Raw genomic sequence first — 27884 nt, 5'->3', positions numbered from 1 at the left:
TAAAGAAATAGATATATAAATGTTAGATCGATACACAGTTTTCCAGTGTATTTTATTTTCCATATAAAGATATAGAACATTTCATAAAATGTTCCCAGACCATTTAAAACTCAAAGAAATGCAGCTGATGCAATGAAATACATAGAGTACTTGTAAAAACATACAGACACGAAAGTGGATTGCTGCCAGACAGAAAATTTAAAGGCGGTTTGCTGAACTGCAGGGTGCTAGGTTTTGTACATGTGCCATGCTGAAACTGTTATTAAGGCGGGTGTTGTGTTGCTTGAGAAAAGCAGATTGTATTTGGACCTTTTTAACTCAGATGTTTCCAATGTCGATATTTTGGTGACATTATGGCATTATGATCGACTCAATGTGAAACATGATTTCAACCTCCTGTGCAAAATAGACATTTTAAGGAAATTCATACAAATTATTTTTAGTTTTTGTGTTAATTTTTACAAAATGGCTTTCATAGTTTTGTTAACTATCAGACTGGATCTTTGAGCTAATTGAATGGAACTTTATATAGGTTGGGCTTTGGTTTTAAAAAGCATTGCCTTTTTTTTTTTTTTCATGTTGCTTTTGAGAGTGTTAAAGACCCATGAAGTTTGCTTTTGTAAATCTCAGGGCCTTAAAGAAAGGGAATCAAAAGCTTTATGCTTGAATCATAGTAAATAATAATCCATGTATTATCTTGCAACATGATTTTGTTAAAATCTGGGAATCTCACTCTAGGGGTAGTCTTAGGGCAGTTGAAGGGATTTAGTTGATGAAGGTGTTTAGTTGATGTTGCGAGGCCGTGTTTAGGATAATACGGTTTGAATGACCCCCATCTTGGGGTTCCATGGTCATCTTTACCTTCAGTGTATTAAAACAAGTTGATTTTTCTTTTCACCTATTTTCCTTCTCTTTTTTCAATTCTATGTTGTATATATGAATAAAATACATTTAAAAAATGACAAGTTAATTATTAATGTAGTTTTTTGTTAACAGTTGGTTTAGCTCGTTAAAGAGATTTAAAGACCTTCCCTTTCCCACTTACAAGCAAGAAACATTTTTTTAAATTGGAGAATATACCACAAATTTTGGTTTCTGATATTCATCCCCTCAGAAAATGGTGATAAAAAATAGTCTTTGGTTTTATTCCCTCTTTATTTCCATTGGTATTTTGTGGTTCCCAAGAAGCAAACTATAGCAGGAAAGAGGACCTGATATTAAAGATTTATATGTGAGTCATTGCTGCGTGAAGTTCTCTGGGTAAAGAGTAATTGTTAACCACATGACAACTGGAAGAAAAATAAAAAAAGCCTTAGATTATTTTGTGGCTTTTCCAGCCTCTGTTTTACTGTGTCCCTCAGGGACTTAGAGCTGCATTTTTGTGGGGGGTGGGGGCAGGTCTCAGTACCAAATTTTAAATCCTAAAATACCAGTTATTTTACTGGACAAAGTCATTTACATATGTGTTAGGAATCACAGCCACTGCCCTCTTTTTGGATCCTCTACCCCAACCCCACAGCACACTTTTAGAGGTTTGCTGGGCTCGTCGCTGTCTCTTTGCATCCTGCTGGTCCCCCCCACTTCCCCGCCTAGACCTAGTGCTTTTCATGCCACACCATTAGCGCCCTCTGGCCTCCTGTCACAAGAGGGCCAAGTCTTTGTGTGTTTTCAGCCCTTTAGGCCAGAGAGAAGCAACAGCTACTTCCTCTGACTTACCAGGGCAACCCTGCAAGGTACTGCAGGGGGGATTACGCCAGAATTCTACTAGTCCCAGTCTAGACATGTCAATGGTCATCTTCCATTTGAAGATGAGGGTAAAGAAAGTCAACCAGAAGACACTTCAAGGGCCGATGTAATCTACAGATAGTTTCAACTTTTCTGCACCACCCATTTTGGGAAGCTCTTCATCTGGTGTGACCTTTTGAATATTCCTACTTTTGTTATTAGTCTTGAGTTTTGAAAAATAATATCCATTGACTTCAATGACTTGAAAACTGGTATTTCTAAGATTTAAATGTAGTTTGTGAATAGGCCCATTATTTTCTCCCTTTTTGATTCTTTAATTGCAGAACAATTAACCGCATTTTTATCTTGTGGTATGGAGGGCTTTAACTTTTACATGGATTCACTTTCATGGAGAAGTAAACTGGTATTTTAAAAGATAGATATGAAAACTGAGTAGTATATATTGTGATCACTATGGTTGGGGACCTTCAAATATTGTGCTTTTCCACAAGCCTTTTGCACTGATACATGATTTCTCAAATAGATATTATTCTGATCACTCTTCTTAATGTGTCTCTGAGGAACCAGATCTCTCTCTTATTAGAAAAGATTGAATGTTTTCCTAATCAATAGCAAATGGAGTGCTAATAGCTTTTAATTAGTACACTTCTGTATTGACTTACAGACGATGGCATTGGATGGCATTGGATTATCTTGCAATTATGATTGAAGAATCAGGTGACCCCTTTCCTAATTCCATTTTAAACAGATGGTCATGAAAGATATCTTCACCTATGTATTTTTATAGTTTCTGAGCAAGTCTAATTATGTTAGAACATAATATCTCATATCATGATATTTTGTTAACTCTGACAAGCTAAAAGTGTATTGTTTTCTTTTGAAGAAAACTTCATCTATTTTCAAGAGACCATAAGTATTTTGAGAAGCATATATTTTAATTTTAAAAGCAGGGAGTTTTGCATTTGTTCCTTGAAAGAATTCTTATCTGATCCTTCCCTCCACTCTGCCCTCTCCCCCACCCCACCCCACCCCCCGCCCCACCCAAACACACACAAGATCTGAAACTGGCCTTTAAGGTGGTTTATCAAGCCCACATCTATAACTATGAAAAGGAGGCCTCTGATAAGAAAAGTCAAGCAGGTTTCAGACTGACTTTCTCTGGAAAAATATATCGAGGGCAATTTGCAGCTGGCAAAATTTTTTGCATTAGGTAATAGTCTAAAGTTAACAGTAGCATCAGGTCTTTAAAATTTTTCTTTTTTATATTTCTGGAGGAGGGTAATGGGAGTGCCTTGCCGAGTCCTTCCTTGTGCTCATCAACATAGCAGCCTCAGCTGCCCCCCTTGGATCCCCTGCCAGGGCTGCTATCATCTTCTGATCAAATATTAATGTGTGATCCTCTGCTTGCTCACTAATCCAAAGCCAATTAATATTATCTGTCAATTATTTACAGATCCTGAGGTGCAGAGGCAATTCCCGGAGGACTACAGTGACCAGGTTCGGAATGCGTAATTAATTTTTTACATGACAAAATTTATTTCAGAGTCGTTCAACATATTATTGCTGTTCTTTTTACTGAAAGAGATAAATGAATTTTTAGAACGGAAGAGAAACAGTAATTAGGAACCCAAGACAAAAAGTAAAACGTATTGAAGTAGGATCGAAAATATTGGTGCTAGATTTGGGGTGTTACCTTCAGGGGAAAAATGCACAGAAAGTAAGGAAGAAAACCTATCACAAATTTTACTTTTTATTTTGCTACAGTCTGCAGTTCATTAGCAAATCCTTTTTGGATTGCCTGTGAACTTTTTTTTTTTATGCTATTTAAGCAGGCAAGAACCGGCATAACAAAAAGGTAAGGATGGAAGTTTATAACATTTCCTGGAATTGGAAATAGATTATGAAACTGTGTTATGGTAGTCCTTGAAGGAGAAGATACACATGCAGGAATGGTCTTTAGGGTGAGGGTGGTTCTAATGATGGTAGTGAAAGTTGTTTGGCCAGTTGGTCTTGCCATCTTGAATTTCCTGCATTCTGCAAGCATGGAATGAATGGAGTGGAAGGAACTATTTTACTCACAAAATGCTGCTGAAGTTCCAAAGCTGCTCTACTCTTTATAATTAGATCCAGGTTATACATTCTGGATTCCAGTTTCTATCTTGAGAAATATTAGTAATGTTTTGTAGCTTTTTGGGGAACCTTACATTTTTAGTTCAAACATGCAATTTGGTATGCTTTTTAAAGCAGTTTTGAAATAAAAGCATTCTTGATTACACAATAAAACAACTTTATAAAGCCTTTCACATGTGGGATATTGTACATAATAAAAACATTTTTCTGAAGTACATTCATTTAATTTTGTGTATTAAAAAAATGTCCTTGAATGAGGATAAGTACAATGGAATATAAATATCCAGTACAGTAGTAGTAACACCTTTGCAATGTGGCTTGCTGTATAGAGGGCAAGGCATCTGATACATCTTTAGGAATATAAATGGATAATCAGGATAATGAGATGCTTTGTCATGAGATTTTACTGTACAAGAGCCTAAGAAAACTGGTATGGATTGCTTTGCATGTGATCTCAAGACTTTAAAATGAGATTTAACAAAAATAGTAATTTTCTCACTCTACCCCTTGCCTCATCTTCCAACAGGAGAGTTAGATTTTTATCTTACCCTAAGTTGGTATGGGATTGAGCCCTTTGGATTTAATTTACACAATCCAAAGATTATAGGACCTTTTTATTAATGGTTTTTTTCTTTAGACAATGTTTAAAGGGTGGAAGATCTTAAAGTATTACTTAGAATAGACTTGAGGCCATAGCTCTTAAGAAAATCATTCTTTTAAAATGTTGTTGTCTAGGTAAATAACCTTTGTGGTTTCATGATCTGAATTACCCAATGAGAAAAAATTATGTAGGAGAAAACTTAAAATAACATAGTTAACATCTGGGTTTATTCCTTTAAACATAGTTTCTTGCTATATCTGAAAATTTGTGAGCACCATGATCTTTTTTTTTTTTTTTTTTGGTGTAACTTTAAAAAAATTGCATGGTAATATGTTCATGAGCAAAAAGCAATATAGGAAATAAAAATAAAGCAAAAATAAAAGAAAGAATGAAAAGAAAGAAAATACAAGTCATCGAAATTTTACTACTCAGAGATAACTACTGTGACAATTTGGTGTTTATTTTTTCATGTTTAGTTCTTTGGGTATATATATATGTGTTTATGTTTGGGTAGAGTATGTATATATACAGGTACTCTACGTACAAACACGTGAAATAGGAGATAGAAATAGAAATATAGATTATCATCAATTCTGTCACTGCATATAGAGCCCAGTTTACTGATTATTGTTGTGTTGTGAACTTAGTTCTCTTTACTTTAGTTAATGGATGATCTTACAAGTATTTTATATACTGAAGTTGGAATTCAATTATAGTAGGAATCTAAAGAATAACTTGTAGCTATTTTAAAGTGCTCTTAGGATAGGCATTTGTTTTCTTTGTCTAGATCGGTGACTTAGTTTTGAAATTTGGAGGACGGTGCTCATAGGCTGGATGTAGACTTATGAGGGTGTGCACGTCACTGCCTTATTTAGCATCCCTTCCAACTTGACACACAGAGTTTCCCTTCTTTACCACATATAACTCAAGAATGAAGGATGAATGAAAGCTCTACTTTGTTTGGAGAAGTTACCTCAAAATTCCAAGAAATTTGAGAGCTGATCTATTAGTAAAGGAAATGAGACCTGCATATTTCTTACTTACCTTTCTATAATTTGGATTCTGATCTTATGTGGTTTTTTTTTAGCATTTGTTGGATTATGCCAAATTATCTTTCCCTTTGGTGTGCTATTATAGAGGAATTCTTAGAAATACTTCTATTACATACAAGCTTTAAATGCTGAATGTGTACTTAATCTAGACAACATTTCTAGTATTAAAACATTTATGATGCAATCCATAAGGAATATTTGAGATAATTCACCACAAAATATAGCACTTATTACTACACACACACACAACCCCCCCACCCCCCCCAGTTTTTCTCCCCATTCGCTTAAACTACTAGTGCTTGTTTTTACATATAGTGTATTTCCCATGTACCAGCACACTTGATCAGAGACGCTTGCTGCTGCTAGATGTTTTATTCTGTGTGTTCTTTGTACCTTACAGTAAAAGAATCTGTCACAAATTATTGTGGCTCACTGCTTTAGAAACTGAGAAAAAAGGGAGGTTAGATTGACATCTGTGACTGAATAATGATGACCAGCCTTTTGGCTCTCCTTGAGCCACAAAGCTAGCACTGCCTTTAGAGTGGAAAAAGAAGTAAGAAGAAAGGGGAGGGATAAAAGAGAGTTACAAATCTGTGGTCCCAGAGATGTATTACTGTTGGGCCAGTTGTCTGTGTGGTATGATAATCCATTTTGATCTTCTCTGTCTTAATTGTCTGCTAAAGACAAATGGGCAGTAAAAGTTCATCAGTTTCATCTTTTTGCTTCTCGTTTAGAAGCAGAATAAATGATCCATCACTACAGAAGTAGCCTTTCTTTCTGACACGGAAGTAATGCAGACCCAACACGTTTTATTAAAATGTTTTTCCCTCATTATTTCAGTCCTCTCAGCTCTGATAGATCTTACTGTTTCATAAAAAATATAATCTGAAATGTAAATAAGGGTCTTGATACAGAAGGAAGAAGTAATGAGCAGCCTGAGCCACATTTTAGGACTCTTGATTGTAATTACTGACAAAGTGATTTCTCTGTGCCCCATTTTTTTTTTTTTCTTCCGTAAGTTGTCTGTGACACCCTCAGACTGCAATGACATCTATGGTTTAAAACCATTAAATCACTGTAGCACTCAATATTTCATTTAAAATCTGGTAGGCCTGCTATCTTAAAACCTGAAAGTACAGGCTTTGTTAATTCCTGAAAGATATGCAATGCCTATGTTTTTTAAAAGAGAAAAACAAACAACAACAAAGGCAAAAGCAAGGTCTTTTCATAGTTCATATTATTTATTCATCTGCTTTTGTTTAATGTTTACCTAGTTTAAATACTAAAACATTAACATTGGTAGGATCCTGACTTGGAAAGGATCCTGCATTTAAAAAAAAAGAACCTCTAACAACTTACTTGTGAAATTTAAAAGATTGTATCTCTCGTAAGTGTAATCCGAATTAGTCTAAATCATTTTTTTAAGGTTAAGATTACTAAATTACAGACACAATTTTCAAGTTACTTTGGGTTTGGTAGCTTAAACCAGATTCTTTTCATTCTCTTACTGCAAGTTTAGATAATGTGGCTCTTAATAAAGCCTGTCTAATAGAAAATTTTTGTTAAAGAAGAACAGAATCACAATAATGTGTTTCTTTCATTTCTAGAAATGGTTTCTCAAAGATACCAACATGTCAATCTAGCATTAAAAATAAGAAAACAAAACATGAATATCTTTCCCTGCTGGAAACAGCCTTGTAATTAATTAAATGGATTTATAATTATTCTATTATGTTTACTGTATTCATTCATAATTATGGAAATAAATGGTAAAACTTTATTCACTGTGATTAGTGCAGTTTTAATGAATATTAATTGAATTAAAGGAGAAAAGGATAAATGAACGTGTTAGCGAATTATGGTCACCACTCTCATCAAAACCCCATCTTTGGCTTCAAAACATATGATTTTTCAGATTAAAAAAAGAGCCTTTAGTAACTATAACATGTAGTATGGGATAATTTAGAATAAAGATATAATAACATATCACAGAGATTTCCATAAATAGCCTTGTAATGTGTCAAGTACAATAGGCATTACACCTACCATTTAAAAATGTATTAGTTATAATATGATTTACTTCTTGTCCTAAAACATTAAGAATTAATAATTTGTTCTCACAATTGCACTTTTTATAGCCTGTTTGTTCTAAGAGTGGTGATTAGAGTTTGGTGTGCTAGAAGTTGCTTCTCCACTGTGCTCATCTATATTTTGATGAAATATAGCAAGTGTCTTAGAGCTCTTTAACTAGAGGTCTGAACATACCCACCCGTCCCTGTACATGTAGATCACTGTTTAGAGCTGCAGGTAATTTTTCTTTCCACTGGCACTGAAACAGAGGTTATAATGAAACCAACAGTCTTTATGCATTTATAGAAACTATAAAAATTTTATGGAAATCTTTATATAGAAACTAACAGTGTTTCTTGTATAAGCTCTATAAGCAATGTAGAAACATGGTACATTGGGAAAAATAAAAAGGTACCCTTTCTTTTATGGTTATATATGGTCTGTGTGATTTTTAAAATTTCACTATAGGCAGTTAAGCAAAGTGGAAAAACATGCATCACCTATATACTAAAAAGGAACAAAAATATGTTGCATAACTTAGGCTAATTGTGATGGAAATCGGCATTTCTGAGTTGCACGTAATTGCTTAAATATGGAGTTTTCATTTGTTCATGCTTCAGGTATGCTCTAAAAAAAACATTTAAACTCAGTTATTCACAGTGTAACCTATGTAAGTGGATTGAAAGATTCTGATTTGAAAGACAACGGAGATAATATTTAATCAAGGCTCCCTACTTAAGTGTTGGTGATTGCCTCCTTCTTTTAGTGAGCAGCTGTGTATGGAAACTTCCAAGTTACTTTCTTCAAAATCTTGATAATCCAGAGACTAAACATTTCTATTCAAAACTTGTTCATGTCCTGATGCATTGAAAGAATACTATCTAATAGGAAAATTATAGATATAATCCACAGCTCCTACATTTTTTTGTTACTCTGAAAGGAAGCTTCATTGCACCAACATTGTGTAATATGACGTACATGTACAATATTTACACAAAATGGAAAACATGATAAAATTTGATTTTCCCATTATTGTTAGGCAGAGAAACATAAGCAGTGGTGTACCTGGTCTGTATAAAGTGTGACATTGATTCCACAAAGGTTCCACCAGTCTTTCTATAGTGACTTGTCTAAGCCATAGAATCTTCAAGTTGGAATTGAAAATTTGGGTTTGTGGGTTTTTGGGCCATGCATTCACCAAGCTCACAAAGAATGGAATTGGACCTGGGTGTATCCTGTTCCTCTTGGAAACTTTTGAGCTTTCTTTTTTTTCCCCATTCTTCTCCAAAGTAGGTGCTGTCATGCTTCCAGCCTACTCATGCAGTCCGTTCAGATTTGATCCACTTTAAATGGTGAAGTCAAGTTTGGTCCTGGAAACTTTTCATGACACCATATGACATGGAATAGAATTTGTCATTTCATTTGAATATTATCCAAAGGATTTACTTATATAAGGTTCAAATGGGTCACCATTTAAAATGGCTCCACAACCCAGCCCTAAAAAAGACTAACTTATAAGTGGCTAAACTTTCTGGGTTTTTTTCCCCCTCATGTCTGTTTTTGGTGGCAGAAACTGTGTTGGAGACGAGATACGATTTAGTGCATTAATTGCGTGAGAGATTAGTAAGTGTAGTGTCTGCAGAGTATGAGCTGGATACCATACCAGGTAAAGATGAAGGAAGATGTAGAAGATTTCATCTCACCCTTGAAAGACCTTACTGTCTACTAGGCTACAAAGGTAATGCATGTTCAGGTTGTCTCGATAGCTTGTAGAACAATGGCAAGGCCAGAAATTGGGGATATCTCTTTGAAAACTAGGACCTTTGGGTAGTGATGCCACAATGTAATCACATTTCTGCAATTTCTTGTTTTTTTTGTTGTGAAGCCATAGAAGTTAGTAAGTTAGCAAGAGTGGTACAGAGAAACCCAAGTGGAAAGTCTTGGGGCTGCCTTTAAAGAAGATCATCTTTTAAGTCTGTTTTAGATGTGCGCTTTTCTAAAAGTCACTGTTGATTCATGGATTTTTTTGAAACCTCTTGCTCAAAAAGGTCAGTTTCCATATTTCTTAGTAACTTGTCAGTCTGGGATTGTAGGTAGAAATGTAATTTTCTCATCCACAGATAGAAACTCTTAATTTCTTCAGACCCTAAAACCTGGGAGGTGACTGTTTAGTGTAATGGCAACAAAGCACCCTGCTGAAGCCGCTTTCTTCAAGTAGTGGGTCAGTATCCACAATTGCCACCAAAGGCAGCCATTTTGAGGGACCACATTACAGATTCAAAGAGATTCATTGACAGATTGCAGATGTATAAATGCATCCCAGATTAAATGTCTACTTCTTTTTATATGTTTAAAAGTGTCCCATTCTTGATGATTGGCTTGTTTAAATGTTTTTCAAGTTACAGGCTTATGGATGGGGAAAAATAATCCTAAAAAATAATCTATCACGGGTTGCCTCTTATTTCTCCCTGTGCTGTTACAAGTCAAATTTATCACCTTGGATGAACGCTTTTAAAGTGTTTGCTGAAGAAAAACCACTTTGTATATAATAGATGCTATTCTGTCATATCTATATCTTTCATTCCCCCCCCACCCCCATTTTCAGAAAAGGGTGAATTTAAGAATGGGATGGGGTTGGACTGGCTTCTTAATGAAACTGTATTTCAAAACCTTAAACATTTAGCCAAACTCAGTTGAAAAAGTGATACATTTTCTGATTTAAGGCTCTTCTTTTGAGTTGAAGATTTCTTCCCAATTTGGTCACTTCCCAGCTGTTACAGTTATATAGAAGGAACCCATGAAAAAGACAAATTCTTTTTGAGCTATTCTTTCTGAAGGCATGCCAGGCTATACAGCTATGTTGTACTACTACTTACTTGAATCTGACTCTAGGAAATGGAAGTAGGCAATCCCTATTTATACATTCTTATTAGAAGTGTTCTCCTGGTTTTATTCTGGCTCCAAAAAAGCCCCGGTAAATTTTAGACATCTCTGAATACTACTGGATGGTCTTATTTTTGGTGAATTACTCAGTGATGATGACTAAGTGGACTGTGGCTGCGTTTGAGAGCTGTAGTCTGAGCCTTAACTTCAACCTCATTTAATCAGTCGCTGTTGCTTGTTTGGATGGGCCTGCAAGTCTGCAGTCATCAAGCCCTGTTCATTATCCCTCCTAAATTGCTCTCTAGTCTGTCCTAGTCTGCTATTTCCCTCTGCATTCACACTCTCAGCTTCTCTCCTGTGGAGTTTTCCTAATGACCTGCAACCTAATGACCTTGTAATCACTACATTCTATAAGATGGCCAGAGATGTCTTTCTAAAACCTAAATCAAATCACACCATTTCTCTTAAGTCAAAACTCCTGATGGTTCCCTGGTGCCTTCAAGATCTACTACAAATTTCTTTACTTGGATTTAAGGCCCATCACAGTCTGTCCTTGCCCCAACCTCCAGCCTGGTTTCCTACTACTTCCCTTCATAACCAGACATAGAATGTCTATTTCCCAGCATGATTAGCTCTCTCCCACCTCTATATTTTTGCCCAAGATGTTTTTTTCTGTTTGTTTGTTTGTTTGTTTTTGTGTTGCTACTATTTATTTATTTTTCACATCTTTATTGGAGTATAAATGCTTTACAATGTTGTGTTAGTCATCACTAATCATTAGAGAAATGCAAATCAAAACCACAATGAGGTATCACCTCACACTGGTCAGAATGGCCATCATCAAAAAATTGAGAAACAATAAATGCTGGAGAGGGTGTGGAGAAAAGGGGCCCCTCCTGCACTCTTGGTGGGAATGTAAATTGATACAACTACTATGGAGACCAGTGTGGAGGTTCCTTAAAAAACTAAAAATAGAACTACCATATGACCCAGCAAGCCCAAGATGTTTTTATGGTTGAAATGCCTTCCTCAGTTCCCCCTCCCACCCAATATACTTCTTTTCAGCATTAAATGCCCTGCTTATATCACTTCCTCTGTGAAACTTGCCCTGACTGAATTAGTCACTGTATCCTCAGCACTTGGAGAGTACTTGGAGCATTGACTCCGTACATTGTATTGTTTATTTACTATGAACTCTTCAAGTACAGGAATGACTATAGTCAGTGTTGCTGGCTCTTCTCAGCAGCTAGGATAAATTAGGGGCCAGTGAATAATTGTGAATATAAAGTACGTAATACACAGACATAATTGCTAAGGAGTTCAGATTCCAGAAAGGATAGTACAGAGCATGGCCTTTGGAGCCAGACTGGGTTTGAATCCCAGCTCTGTCATTTACTGGGGTTTACCTCTTTGGGGTTTCATTTTCTCACCTGTAAACTAGAGATAATCATAGTAAAGATATCATAGGATTCTTATGAGGTTTAAGTGATTTTAAATGTGTAGAGTGCTCAGAATAATACCTGGCATTTAATAATAACCAATTATTATAGAGTGCCTACTGTTTTTAGGGGGTAGATTCAAGGTAGCAGGGTAGCCTGGTTTTGGTGCTTTTGTTTTGTCACATATTAGGATTATGTGTGATAAATTTGCCTCTAGAATTTCAGACTGATCCTAGGAAGAATTCTGAAAAATCTTTTCTTTCTAAGCCCACACTGTTCTACAGCAAAATTTAGAGAAGTCACAAAGGTAAGAGAAATTTATCAAGTAAAGATGAAGAGATAACCAGAAACAGTTTCTGAATATTTATGTTCTAAAATGTACGGAAAATATGGAAACTCTTTAAATGGTGATGAAGGGATTTTAAATAAGTAATTACTTTTATTTCTGTTGTGAAAGCTGTATTGAGACTTTCCATTTTCAAAACCTCAGAATTTAGTAATGGGTCCCACTGTCCTTGTAAATTAGCCTTTTTGGTTGCATGTAGTACTTTTTATTATTGTGTTAACTTTCATTTTAAAAATACTTATATGCAGTAGAGTTAAGATTCCTCTAGCTACCATAATTTCAAACTGTCTAACTTTGGTCAGTTTCAGATTTCAAATGTGATATAACATGAAGCCCAGACTTTGAACTATGTATGTATATGTCTGTGTGTGTGTGTGTGTATGTGTGTGTGGGTAGAAATGGAAAGGATAATTAAGATTGTTTTTAAATAAAATTGAGCTTACCAAAAATCATTTACTTTCATATCAACCTTGTGAAATATATAATATTGTTTCACATTGCTTTTATCCCTGGAATATTTTTATGTAATATTTTATACTTTTATTTATATAATATTCTAAGTATTATTAAATATTAGATATTTATATAATATTTTAAATATCTAGTCTGCTTGTCTAGTAAATGCTGACCCTATTTATTTATTTATTTATTTATTTATTTATTTATTTATTTATTTATTTATTTATTTATTTATTTATATGGCTGTGTTGGGTCTTCGTTTCTGTGCGAGGGCTTTCTCTAGTTGCGGCAAGCGGGGGCCACTCTTCATCGCGGTGCGCGGGCCTCTCACTGTCGCGGCCTCTCTTGTTGCGGAGCACAGGCTCCAGACGCGCAGGCTCAGTAGTTGTGGCTCACGGGCCTAGGTGCTCCGCGGCATGTGGGATCTTCCCAGACCAGGGCTCGAACCCGTGTCCCCTGCATTGGCAGGCAGATTCTCAACCACTGCGCCACCAGGGAAGCCCTCTGAGGAGTCTTTGATATCCCCTGGGTAGACCTGACAGTGCCTGACTTTTTTCCTTGACCGTGCTTTCAGAAAACTTAAGACCCTTTATTACACATACTCGTTTATGTATCCTTTCTCTCTCCCAGGCAGAAAGTCAAGGATTCTTGCCTGCTACATGTCCACATCTGTAGGACCTGGTACTGTACATGGATGCTAATAGGCCAAATATTTGATATATAATAATAAACAACCAAATAGTGTTCACACTGTGACCTTTGGGCTCAGAATTTGAACAAAGTAGGACAAACCAAAACATACATTTATTAAATCTCACCTTGCCTAACAGAGAGGAATTTAAGATTCTTATATTTGAATATATTTCAAACATGATGCCTCGTTAGTAACATCTAGTTTTAGAAGTATCAGCAGTAATTGATAAGAACATTATTTTTATTAGAGAGCTCTTCCAACCTGCCGGATACTTATCATTCCTAGAGATCTAAACCCCTGGTAAATTGAGAAATATTTTTGCATTTTTAAAATGTATCTGTTATAATAAACAGATTTAATGGCAGCTAAAATACTTTTCATTATTCACTTATTTCTTAACAAATATCATCCCCCCTAAAAATTTTAAGTGCCTTGTTTTGGGTATGTTTGGCCCAAAGAAAAGTAGAAGGCAAGTATCCCCATGTTATATGAGATTTGGCTTTGGAAATGTTACTTTGGGCAAAGGCTTTAGTTTTTCAGCATCATTTTTTTTCATCTGTAAAACAAGGAAGTAATGCGGATTTTGTAGGAGAATTAGGCATGATGTGTACACAATATCTGAATTAGTCTAGTTTAATAAATGTTTTCTAGTGTAGCGTGAGGAAAACGAAGCAAAGAGAAGATTTTGCTGTTTCCATGTAATTGTTGATGTCTAGTATTGCACTAAGCCCTAGAATGTAGATAACTCCTTAATGTGGATAAAGAGCCTGGAGTCAAGTGATAAAAACTAACTCTTCTAACACCACTCCCCAGTTTCCCATTACAAGGCAGATGGAACATCTCTTTGTTCTTTCAGTACCCTTCAGACAAGCCATGGTTTTCCCTCTCTCTAAGACTAATGACCATAGCATCCAATCCAGGACGCTTGTGAGAGCAAAAGGGGGCACCATGATTACACGGAGATAATGAGCATAACCAGGATGTTCTGGGCAAGCTGGCATGTAACGTTACCCCAACCTAAGACCTTCTGATACAACAACAAAAATCTTTTACTCCACTGCTGCAATTGGAAAGCAAGGTGGGAAGAGCTTGAGCTCCCAGGAGAATGAGGTTGGGTTTGAATCTTAGCTTTTCCATCACTATCTATTTCCAATTAGGCAAGCTACTTCACCATTCTACCTGAAAGTAATTTTACTTGGCTTTCAAGGCCTCAGTTCATGTGTAAGAGGGTGATAATATCAACATCAGATTACTGGTAGGATCACTGAGTATATGTAAAGCTTCTAGCACAGGATGTGACACTTATTAGCTGCTTTGTCAGTCTCCTTCCACTTGTCGCTTAACCCCCTCTAGAGAGCAGATGATCATTGGTATTTGGGAAACAAAATACAGGCTGAAACAGAAGAAACTTAGGTAAATCAATTGGATACCTTAAATTGTATACATAATTCTTAGCTTTTAAGTCATAAATGGTAAACCCTTGACAGGAACGACTAATATTACGTTTATACAGACTTTAATAGTTTTCTCTATTCCTTTCATTTTCTACATCAAGAATAAATATTGATTCTCTGACAAACTCAATTCTCCTTTGGTCCATGTGGTCTCACTGCTTTCCTATGAAGATTAAACAAGAAGACATGTAGACTGTTAGGTTCTGAAGAGAGATTTAAGCTGGTCCTATTCAAATCTATTACAGTTCCTATGTTGCTGTCTTCAACCACAACCCCTCTCCCTGCTGCCAGGGTTATTATTAAGGCTCCTGTGTGAGGCTCCTCTTCCATCTCAGTGGCCTGACAGGCATCCAGTTGTGTGTCTGTCCCTTCCTGTGGAAATGGAGGGTCTTGAGATCTATGGACAGTCTGATGATAGGAATGACGGCAATAGGAGTAGCATGGGAATTCAGGAGACAAGAGAAGCTCAGTGAGAATAGCTTCTGAATCCCCCTGGAATCTAGAAGACTTGGAAGTAGATAGAGGGTTAGGAAATGACATGCAAGTGGGATGCAAAAGATTCAAACCCTCCTAGTGACTTCCAGTGCACAAGAATCAAGTCCAGACTCCTTAACATGCCCTCTAAGGCCCCACATGATTTGGCCTCTGCCAACCTGTCTAACCCCATCTTCTGCCACTCTCTCCCTTGCCTCCTCTGATCCAACATGCCAGGCTTATTTTAATTCTTTGAATGTGCCAAGGGCTATTGTTCAGTGGCCCTGGCTCATGCTGTTATTTATTTATTTATTTTTGGCCTTCCTCTGCCTATCCCTCTTGCAATCTTTGGCTGGTAAACACCTGCTCATTCCTCAAGTCTCAGCTCAAAATGTTGCTTCCTGAGATGCCTTTCTTGACCCTTCCATCTAAATTCAGGCCCCTGTCATTTTTTCTTAGAGCACTTTCTTCTGTTCTTTCACAGCTTCTGTCACAGTTCCAACAATGTATTAGCGTATTCCTTTGCATAGCATCTGTCTTTCCAACTAGATCAAAAGCTCCATGCAGACAGGGTCTTTAGCACGTTGTCTGGTACTAAATATATTATCTTGCCTAGGGAAATATATCAGTTTTCTTTTCTAAGATAACTTGGAAATATTCTTGATTTCTGGGGCTCCCTTGTCTCCTTTCTTGTTAATTGACACTTGGGAAGGTTTCTTCAGAGTTATTTTGAAATTCAACAACCACAGCAAATATTTGAATCAAAGTCACATGAATGGATCATCTGTCCCCCAGCAAGTGTTAGTAGTGAGATTCTTTCTTGTTCTGATGGGGTGAAAGGGATTAGCAGGCAGCAGCTTACCAGGACCTAGATGGTACGTCTGGATTTTCGACATGTTGTGCTTGAAGTACCTATGGGACATGGGGCAGAACTGTCAAAAGACAGTTGGAATGGGCGCCTGGAGCTGGAGAGGTAGTTTATAAATGAAGATTTGAATTTGATTCATTTACACAGTGATGGTAATTGAAATTAAAGTATAAGTAGACTATGTTAATGGAGGAGGATATAGAGAGAGAAGAAGGAAGATAAATTCCTGGGAACACATATAAGGGAAAGGAGTTGGGGGGTGGTAGAAATTGAGAAGTGAGAGAGGCAGGAAGAGGCCCTTCTACATCTAACAGAACGTTGGGTGTACATATAACGTATTTGAGTGAATATGGCGAGGAAAGCACCAGAAAAAGCTTTCTTCTCTTTTAATATTGCTTTTTAAAATATGGTAAACAATGGAATCACTTTGCTGTACAGCAGAAATTAACACAACATTGTAAATCAACTATACTTCAGTAAAATAAATTTTTAAAATATTATAAACAAAATAACTCTCAAATTGAAGAGCTCTTCGGAATCCAGAGAGCATGACTTATCTGTCAAGAAAACTCCTGGACCTAAACTGTAGTAGTGAACTGTTAATATAAGAAGGAATTGTTTCTCTGAAGAGTCCATGCCACAAAACAGCTGTGAATTCTGAGTAGTGGAAATATGTTTTCTTTTTAATTCTTTGTATTTTTTTGTATTTTAAGTAATTTTTCCAAAAGAGAGTATGTTTGTATGCAGTAGACATTTGGCCATTTAGCAATAATCATGTGTGAATTGTTGGATTGCCAGAGAACCAACATGATTGGCATTGGCATTTTACCTTTCAGGAATTTCTAAATTTGAGTTTTGGGGTGTTCGTGAGTTTGTTTGGGTAATGCTGTGTGACCAGCTCCTTGACACTCTAGATCAGAGTTTGGGGCTGGTTTTTTGTGGCCTTTGAGCTAAGATGATTTTTATCTTTTTTGAAGAGTTGGAAAAAAAAAACCCCAGAAGAATCTGTGACAGAGACCATAAGTGGCCTACAAAGCCTAAAATATTTACTACCTGACCCTTTATAGAAAAAGTTTGCTGAGTCTTTCTTTAGTTTGTAAGTTGTATATGAAATAAACCAAAAATTTCATAAGAAAACCTCAAATGATGACTGCAGTTCCAGAATGTCATACACGTCTTAAGGCTTTTCTTTTAAATAGTGACTTAGCTGTTAAATTATGAGAGCACATTTTCTTTGGTGATATATGAACTTGATTGATTGAAGACTGCCTTATGTGACTTGACAGTATGGTCAGAGGCCGTCTGTACTGTATGGTTTATCATAGAATAGTTCTGGAAAATGTTTAAACCTATTTCGGTTGTGTTTAGTTTATCCCAGGCAGCCTCAGGTAAACACTAGCATTGACGTGTTGGAGCAAGATATGTAAAGTGAAATAAAACATATTTGTGGAATTGAATTATTTTCTTTGTATTTTGCTGGCCCTCTGAAGAGACATTTTCTAGTTGCAAAAGAGTAAAATCTTTGAGTATTAGATTTTAGAAAACTATTTGAATTGTATACTTTTTTATATCAATAGTGTTTCATATCACTTGCCTTCTGTCTTTGTAATGAGATGTCGTCGATCTGTTCTGTTCTGAGTATAAATTTCCTCAGTTCTTGAATCCTCCTGATATTGTTCCATCAGAATTTGCAAGTTGTGGGAAATAAAAGTTGATTATGAAACAGTTCTGTAATTGGAAATGACTGTGTACCAAGGCCCTGTCTAATCAATTGCTAAATAATTCCCTCTCAAAAGCGGATTTGATATTTACATTTTGATTTTCATATTCTGCTCACAGTGTTTGTTGACAGTGTCTGACATCCCCTGCCACTGGATAAATAAAGCCTGTTATTTCCTTTTTAACATTTTAGGTGATTACTCTCATACAAGAGCTAAGAAGCAGAAGGTTAAGTATATTATCAAACTATCATCCTGTCTATTTGAAGAAGCTGGGAATCTTGATTAATATGCCTTGTTAACTGATGATTTCAGTTCCATACTGGTAGTGCTAGAATAATTTGTATAAACCAAGCAGTACAGATTCCTTATTTTAGCACTAAGACTTACAAAGGCTTCTTTTAGCAGCCTTTAATTTTGTACCTTTGTATGTGACATAGCCTGTGGCTGTGATAGCTACTGTGAATCTCCAGTTGTTTGGGGATGAAAGGAGGAGGCAGCTGGAAACTCGGTAGCTGCATCTAGCCTGTCTATCTAGAGAAGGCCTTGATTTCAAGTTTATCTAAACAAGCTCGACTAATCCCAACTATCTAGGGGGATCCACTGTCAAAACAAGCAGCGTGGCCCTGAGGCAAACACAGCTATACAGAAATGAAGGCTGGGGCTTCCAATACTCCGATGACTGCATACTGGAGGCTTTTTTCCCCCCTGAAAGAGGGTAAGAGAGGTAGAATTTGCATAATGCCTTTTCATTGGAAACTTTTGGAAGGCTGACAGACCTCCAGCTTATAGATCTGTAGCCACAATACATAGTCTATAGGAGAATCCTTGAATGACCTAACCATATTGAAAGAAAATATAAAAGCGTCCAAGTATAGCCAAGTGAGAGAGGAAAAGAGGCTGATGCATTGTCTAACATCTGCTGTACTTCTCGTTAGTTTTGTTCTTTGCTATTCTGTGTGGACTTTGGAGAAGCCTAAGACAGCCTAACATGAATCCTATAATCTTCCTTCTGAATATTTATGTAGCGTGCCAGCTTCTAAGCTGTCCTTTGCGTTTTCCTACTTCCCCCTCATTTTCATGCTCTCAAATGAGGCCAACATTTCAAAAGCTAAATAAATGTTTGTGAATGTTTATAAAAGATTTGCATAAATTTGTCCTTGTCTGACAAAGATCACTTTTTTCTTATGCCAGTTCTGAAAAAAATTTTTTTAAGGTTTTGGTGCTTGTCTTGACAACAAAGTCCTGCATCCCAGAACAATGATTGCTGATTAAGTGGTATGCAATTGTGATTGAATAGGCTTTCAAGATATTGGGTAAAAAGGCCTATCATCTGAAGGCTGAATTATAGAATTTAGAAAATGTTATCAGAAGTACACATTTAAATCTATTTTTTTGGTACCATATCATTAGGTTAGACAAAGGGTTCTTACAAGTTAAAGTATAACTACCCATGGTTTTAAAAATCCACTGTATAAAATTTAATAGTTAGAATGTTTCAGTAACTCAGAATATCACTTTTCTTTCCTATGGTTGAACATATTTAAAAATAACTGTTAGACCTTTAGGGGCTTTTGGGAAACTGTAAGGCTACCAGTTGTACGTGTTAATATGGTTATTGGGATGGTAATCAAAGGAAATATACCAGGCAGTCCTTTAAGATATCTGAATGTAGAATCATACCTTGAGAAAATATAAACTACATGGAATATGTGTTAAGGCTTAATTATAGGACACACACACACACACACACACACACACACGCACAGAGCCCAGATACTCATGCCACCGATGTGTTTGCTGAATTCATTTATTTTTTAAAATTAGAATGGATTTTGTGGGGTGGCAAGGGATGTTGTGGGTAGAGGTGCTAATTTAGTTCAGAGATATTCGAAGATTGGCAGGAGAGAGAGGTAACAGCCAGTTCTGTTAGTCCTTTGGTTGTATTGGTTTAGAGGTTTAAGTTGTCATTAAGGCACAAACTAGAGCCACTTCTCTGACACAGTTTTTATCACATCTGCTAGGCTTGTGTCCCAAGAGGAGACGTGGAGAGCAGTGAATTCAGCATGGGCCCATTATCGACTGCTTTTTCGCGTGTTGTAAAAGGAGTGAGACCTCAGGGAGGCTTGGAGCCTCCTCCCGTGTAATGTCCAAGTCAGATTTGAAGGACTGGTGGCAGGAAAGCTTTGGCCTTGGGGTGTGAATTCTAAGAAATAGAAGCACAATTAAGTTTAAAAAATTCAAGGACTTTGAGCTTGATAATGAAAGATTTTTTCTAGACAAATGTAAGTAAAAAAGTTGCCCATCTGTGCACATTTTTGTGTGCATTTAAAATATTTAAAAGCTGACAGGTTTTAATATGCTTATAAAATAGTATTTCTATTAGTGCTCTTTTTTTTTTTTTTTTTTTTAATAGTATCTTCCTGAGGGCAAGTTGCTTCTTCAGTGAAATCATGTTTGCAGTTTCACTGTTGGGACTCTATTCCTTTGGTATGTGCTGACTTGTGCGTCCCCCACGAACCATTCCTCCCCCCCCCCGCCCCCGCATTTTCCCCAACCTTTCTTTCTTTTAGATAAATTCATAACATAAATGTTCAGATAATAGGATTTCAAATGTCTAAGGAAATGAACAAAGCAAAATATTGTAGAGTAATACTATTAAGTGCAAGGAATTATATTACCGATACTACTGAATGCTAATTGCAAGAGATTCAAACCAAATCATTTATTCATTTTGGAAGTATTTGAAACAGTATCACAAAGTTTATTGGTGTTTAACATTGACCTTATAAATATAGCTCTCTCATTTTCAAACCATTTGCTGTAAGGTTTAAAGTTAATAAAATGAAATCAGAGAATATAGGATGTTATATAATATCGTAATTTGGGGACAACTTTAAGTAATTTTTGAAGAAAGGGAAGGATACAAAAGGATAAAGTGATTGTGTTAAATTAAAAAAATTTTTTTATAAGATTCAGTATTTTTACTTTAGACTTCAAAGGTCATGAAGATTTACACTTAAAAGTAGTTCTAGAGGTGGCTCTTCTACTGTTGTAAGCATTCCACCTATATACTTAGTGTCCTTGATAACTTAGATATAAAGTTTACATGATACATGGTATAGAAAATGGTGAATTTCTATATCTTATTGTAATTTAATTTTTGAATTACAACATTGACTATGCATATTAGATATTACACAAGCTAGCATAATGATAACATATGCATGACTCAAAATTAAAGTTTATAAAAAGTGAACTGAGAGTAAATATTGAAGTATACCAAAGAAAAGAAGCAGACTCTTTAGCATTTGAGCAGCGTTGTTAGAAATTTGACCCGGCTTTTATGTTCGGGTGTTGAAAGGCCTTTCTGTAAAATCCGTTATTCAAAGCCTTTTCTCACTGGAAAAAAATAAAAGTTTGGTTGTAACTATAGTATGGATCTTGGGTTTAATTTGACATTTATAGGGAAGGAGAAAAATTGTATTTCCTGTTTTCGTATTTAGGAAATTTCTGATCAACATTGTTGAACTTGGTGCTAATTAAGCTTCTAAGAACTTCTTACCATTCTGTTTTACTCTTCTTAATCATAAGCATTAAAACCTCTGTTAGCTTTCACTTGGAGTCCCTGGTTTTAACTTGAAATGGCTTAAGGTAGAAATTTTGTTAGCTTTTTTTGTATGTTTAGATTTTGTGTGTGTTCTGTTTTTAACTTTCAGCTTGAGTTTTGAGATCATCAATCAAAGCCTTTTCTTTCAAGTCAGTTGCACTGATCTCACTTGCAGGACTTAGAGGGTCAGCATTTAGCTCATGCTATTAAAAAATTTTTTTAAACATAGAAATAGAGTATTTTAGGAATTTGGGCTCCACTGATCTTTTCATCACACATCTACATTCTGAAATGAACAAATAGATATGAGAGACTCAGGAAGTGCTCTCCTACTGTCTTCCTGCTTCTTCCTCCTTCACTCCTTTTTGGACAAAGGTGAATTATCGACCGCTATACCAGCAATCTCCAAAGAGGGTGATTGTTGCTTTACATATTTTAAAATACATTAATTTATTCAAGCAGTCTCTTTGCTCTATTTAAATGTTTTCCTGCACACATTTTCTTTTTCCTTTTGAACTACTGAGAACGTGCCTCATCTCCCAACACTCTATAACCCCAGTGGACCTTATAATCAGCCTGCACTTTTGTCTTTCAGATGGCATTTATTTGTGGGGTGCGTATGTCTGTGTTTGACTGTCATTTGTTTTCATCTGCCAAATACAACTAATTTTTGTTTATGGGTTTCAATGAAGTAATGAAAACAAAGTATTTGACATTTGAACTGATGGCTGTTGCAGGATCTCATACACCTTCCCACCCCGCACTCCAAATTCAGGGGGAATTGGTTTAGCCTCTCATTATTAATAATCCTTGTTAACTACATCAAATTTAGTCTTCGAAGTTTTGCCTCCAGATAGGATTCTATTATGGATAATATTATGAATGTAAAATTTTACCAGGTTTTTAAGGGAATAGCTCGGTTTCATCAGAACATAATCGACTTTGTCCAGATTGGAATAAGTTCCCTTGATGGGCCTTCTGACTGCATGAGAATTCAAATTGGGTGAAATGAATCCAAAGAAGACTGAGATGAATCTTGAATTCATTTCTGATTTTCACTTGCAAATGAATCCAGTGTTAGGGTTGTTGATTTCATATTTTGGTTCACACTCTGAGATTTGGTATCTCCTTGTGGGCAGAGCTTTGTAGATGTTGTTGCTTTTCTACTGCATTGTGCGATCTGCTGCTTAATATACCCATAACTGAAAGGTTAGTGCAACTGCCTGCCCTCCACGCTCCCCCCCTGCCCCTTCTGCTCTTACTTATTCCCACATGAAGTATTGTATATTGTGTTGGGAAGAAAAGCCCTTTTGGAAATTGCCTATTTCATAAATTGTCTGGTGACACAAAGGGGTTGAATGCTGTATTCTTGTCTCATTTATTTTGAAAACTTTGCTACTGAACTCACCTTAATCAATGAGCTCAGTGTTGTCTCCAATAAGTTATGTGTTGGATATATTGATTGGGAGGGATTTTAGAAAACCCGTCTGGGGTTTATAATGTCAGCAGTGTTTTGATTATGAAAAGAGTTGGAACCTGGGGACATGGAACCAGGTGGCAAATGTCCTAAAGCCAGTGGTGACATGGTGGACTGGTTCCCTCCTGGGATCTAGTTCATGCCCTGCACTTTAACTGTGGTGACTGGCTACTATAGATGCACTTTTTGCTCATTAAAATGTTAAAATATCAAACTGTACATAAAAAGATTTGTGAAAATATAAACTTGGGAATTGATCTGGAGAGCTGGCGCAATCTTCCCCACCCCCTGCCTTAGCAACGAGGTCATTTACATTTCATCAGCTGTATTGCATCTCCAAGATCCGATTTATGATTTACGTGGCCGTTGAGGTTGTACTGAGGCTGGTTGTCTGAAAGAGCTTGTGTAGGCGAGGGAGGGAGGGAGGGAGAAAGAGAGAGAGAGGAGAGAGAGAGAGAGAGAGAGAGAGAAGAAAACAGGAGAATTACTTTCTACAAAGAAAGTTCCCTAGCCAAAGACAAAGGTTCAAGAGAGAAAAATGGGTTGGTAACTGGCTAGTGACTGTTTTCCCAGTAAAGTTAATATTGAAAGACTGTGGGACACTCTGCTATAAGCATGATGCTCAAAATATGTTTAAATCAGGGTTTTGAAGTCCCCTCTCTCAGAGAGTGGTACTTTTCATACTGAAGTAATTGTGTTTTTCTTTGGAAAGAGAGGATAAGGTAGTTAGTTACCTGTTTATATATAGGGAAAACATCAGTATTAAGAAAAATTGGTTTATTTCAGCAGTTTTTATTTACAGGAAACATTACTTGTTTTCCCCTCCCTGTTCCTGTCCTCCCCTTCCCAAACTGAGAAGTTTGATTTTTCAGTTCTGATTGAGATAATGTGTGAATTTGCCTAACACAGAGCAATGCTCATTTTTGTTTTCTCCTCTGACAGCACACTACCGTGCTGTTTGACTTAAATTGGAATATCAAACTCTTGTAATATCACAAACATGAAGAAACATATTGTAATGCACAAACATGTGCCTACATTTGCCTATGTTCCCTTCCCTCCTCCCCTCCCCCTGCCCCATTGCTTAATTAGACTTATCACTGCTTTCTTGGGTAAAAAGGAAAGCTCTTGGGAGGTGGGTTATACTCAGCCTACATTGGGTATTTTGATATTTGTTCTAATATTATCTGACAGACAAGTTCATGGTTCCTTATTACTCTTGACGTTAGAAAGTGGTAAGTAGTTTCTGTATTGTAGTGAGTAATAAGTTGGGCATATTAGATTTCTCTGACTCTGCTGTAGCCATGGGGGTCCTTTCTTTCAAAAATCTTGAGGGCTTTTGTCAGCTCAACTCCAGCATAGAGTAGAGGAGTACGTCTGCATCTGTAACTTTTGAAGGGTAAAGGATAAATGTCTTTGTAGCTGGTGTTCGCAATGAGTGAGCACTGGGGACTGAGGTTTAAAGAATGCTTGGTACATAAACTAAAGTCAAGCAATGCTTCGTGGTATTTGAAACTTGATGTGAAAGGAATTTGTAAGGAATTTCTTTTTGTGTGTAAATCCTAAGAGTTTTTTTATGGGGGTTATAATATATTTTATAATTAAAACTGCAGACATTAAAATGAATGTGTTGTATGATCTCTTTGCCAATATTTGCCTGATAATAACATTATGCATTGAAAAATTGCTATTGTTCTTCTGATTCCCCATTACCTATTGCAATTTATTTTACTATGAGTTTTAAAACAGTATGTGTATGGTCTTATGAATATGCCACATTATGAAATTAACTAATGTATCAATAATGCCTCAGGATATGCTGAAGTATTCGTACCCACCCTTTTTCATTTTTCACTTTTCTATTCCTTTACTGTATCATGACATGCCTTAACAGTGCTGTGATATACGTCCAGCCCAAAATGATATTAAAAAAATAGGATATGCTCAATTGAATTATGTAAGCAGAACATGCTCTGGCAGAGAAAGTCAATGTGCTTTCTGCTTCATTGAGTGGGTTATTAGATTGATGTGGTTTATTTCTTGAGTGATAGAACTGGTTTTAAAAATAAATGAAGCGAGAAGCATCAATTCAGTTAGCATTGATAATTCATTATTATTGGTTAGAAAAGTGCTACATTTGTAAACTGATCTTTAATTTATCACTTGGATTAGGATTTGCTATGGGCAGGTTTGTTTTAATTTGAACCAGCTTCTCAATGACTGAAAAATGTGTTCTTCGTTTTGTCTTGAAGTTGGATTTTAAATAGTTAAAAAGCAAATCAAATGCATGAAAGGAATACTTTTTTAAAATTTATAACATTGGTCTATGAACTTATGATAAGCACCAACTGTGGTCTGTCCAAGTCTGCAGTTAAAATTAAGTCAAGTTAGAGAAAATTCTATGAAGGAAGTAATGATTAATTACTTGGGTCTGTGTGTTGCTGTTTGTATATATTCTGTGTACGTGAAATGTATCTATTGGGAAAAGTCACACACCACTGTATGTTATGTCTCATATAGTATTCTTAATGTTAGAAGTTTCTCTTTTATGAATAAGTCTTTGAAATGTCACTCTGGGTTTTTTTTTTGTACCCTTTTTGTATACTTCCCCTGAGTAATGTGCTTGGTTTTATGTACCTACATATTTGTAAAAAGACATTTAAACTGGTAGTTTGCTTTAGATTTTTATAAATTACAAGCAGGTAAGTGTGTTCCATTTTGATAATGACGTTTAATGATAATGACTAAAAATACTGCACACTTAAAATTGTTATAGTTTGATTACAAAATAAATTCATGCCAGAAATGGCAACTTCTTTATAAAGTAAGTAAATAAAGTTTTAAACTCTAAAAAAATGTAGTTGACAGTGTTTGGGGACAATTATCTTCCAGTTGGTTTTCTATTTTGCTTGTGATTTGGCCTATTGATGTTGGGAAGCGTGGTCTAATCCTGGCCCCCTCTGTTCCTAGGTAACAGGCAAAAGCGGTGCCAGCAACAGCGGCCCTGCCAGGCCAAACCCATGTGGCTCGGTGTTATTCACTCTGATCCATATGGTCAGGCTGGAGATGGTCCCTGGAGGGGTGTTAACACTCAGCAACCCACCCGCCTCCCTCCCTTCAGAGCTTTCCTGCATGGCTCCTGCTGCTTGCCCATGTGTGATTCTTGATTAATTTTTCATTTTTAATGAAGTTTGATCATGTTTATTATTTCTCATGATTGACTGCCTGGTACTCCTCCCATGTAATTGATAAAGCCCATATTTCTTCATCTGTCTCCTCTTTCTTTAGGGTAAAGTTGCTAGGTTGTGTGCCATGGTTAATGTTAGATTTATTGGTCCCATTAGATGTATAAATTATCTCTCTTTCTCTCCACAGGAAGTTCTACAGACTTTGACCAAGTTTTGTTTCCCCTTCTATGTGGACAGGTAGTGTCAGATTTTCAAACTTTACTAGAAAAAAAAGTGTCAATAAACCTGCTATGGAAAATAAAAACCATACCATTCTTAACATTCTGTCTGTTTAACCATGATTTAAAACACCTATGTTCCAAGGAGAGTTGCAGTATTCTCCTTTCCTGGGGATTTTATTGACACTATCAAAAAGTTTAAAGCCTAGAGCTTTGCATTGATTAGTTTGTGAGATATATTTTGCATGACATTAAATTTTTTATTTTGGTTATCAGACTCAAACCATGATTAAGAATGGTTGGTATTTAATCCAGTGCTATTTAATTTTTATTGAAATAGGAATATATTTGACTTAAGCAAGTAGTATTACATAACTCCATGGCCTTATGACTATTATATAGACTTTGTTTTTCTTAGACTTCAACTTAAAATTTAAATCAGCATAGGCCCAACTTGTTTAAAGGTGTTCAGCTATTTAAAAAGCACATTGCCAAATACTGTCTTGCATTTTGTTTAGGTGTCTAAGAATGGTATCTCTGGGGAAATAAGCATTTTCAGTAGATTTCTAGACTGAAAAATAAAAGTCATCTATACATTTCCTTAGTACTTGCATTATGATTAACTGTTTCTTGAAGTGATATGAATATCAGAACTTGAAGATAATTAGTCTGAGGGTCTTTTTTTGTTTTTTTATTTTTAAAGAAGCCAATAGCTTATTTTTAAATAGCTTATTTTTTAAAACAATTTTAGAAGAGCTTTTTTAACTTATAAAACTGTAATTTACTAATAATGCTAATAAAATGACAAAACAGTCATCTTAATCTTATTTTCAAGGAAGGTCTATTGTATTTTTCATTACAGTTTAAGCATTGTTTTTGCAATCATTTATTTTTTCACTTCATTGCTACCTATTCGTAATGTTGTCTTCATGGAAAATTGAACTATTAGACTGTATAAATGTTAAGTTCCACTTTTAGCGACAGAGGTTTTAGAAAATATCATTATAAATAATAAGTGCTATAATCTGTTCCAAGAAAGCTATGCAATGTGCCCATCTTCAGGAAGGTTCTAACATATATTTTAGTATACCCAGACGAGGCAGGCCTGAAAGAGTTTAGTGATTTAGAGTGCATGTGGGTAGTATACTGTTTGGATCTTTTCTACACTTTGTAGTAGCAGTGTCCTGGTTTATTTGGCATAAACCGAAAAATGGTGTGAGATGAGAACTGGTAGCCAAAGGAGTTTAAAAGAATACTAAAAAGCAAAGGAGTACTAAAAAGCAGCTTTGGAATGTTGCCAGCCACTTATAATCACTGTTTTCTGTGGTTCTAACATGTTATTTTTTAAAACCAATCAACCATTGTAGTATTTCCAGACTCGGGCCTTTTAAAATCCTGGTACCAGGGCTGTTTTAGTAGCAGGTTGACGCTCAAAACAGAATAGCCTTAATTTTAAG

At 36.0% G+C, this 27884-nt stretch overlaps 1 protein-coding gene across 8 annotated transcripts in view; it reads left to right on the top strand.

The window, feature by feature from the left end:
* The window catches only part of DENND1A (DENN domain containing 1A), a 534065-nt gene that overhangs the window by 139169 nt on the left and 367012 nt on the right, over positions 1–27884 (top strand). For all 8 annotated transcript variants that reach the window (XM_059925586.1, XM_059925584.1, XM_059925585.1 and 5 more), the window contains exons 3-4: positions 3200–3243; positions 26397–26446. In XM_059925586.1, coding sequence (XP_059781569.1) covers positions 3200–3243; positions 26397–26446 — 94 coding nt within the window. The remainder of the gene's footprint in view (positions 1–3199; positions 3244–26396; positions 26447–27884) is intronic.

This window comes from Balaenoptera ricei, chromosome 6 (genome assembly GCF_028023285.1).
Source record: "Balaenoptera ricei isolate mBalRic1 chromosome 6, mBalRic1.hap2, whole genome shotgun sequence".
Classification (NCBI taxonomy): Eukaryota; Metazoa; Chordata; class Mammalia; order Artiodactyla; family Balaenopteridae; genus Balaenoptera; species Balaenoptera ricei.
The sequence above is the reverse complement of the archived record's forward strand: the minus strand, read 5'-3'. Positions and strand labels throughout refer to the sequence as shown.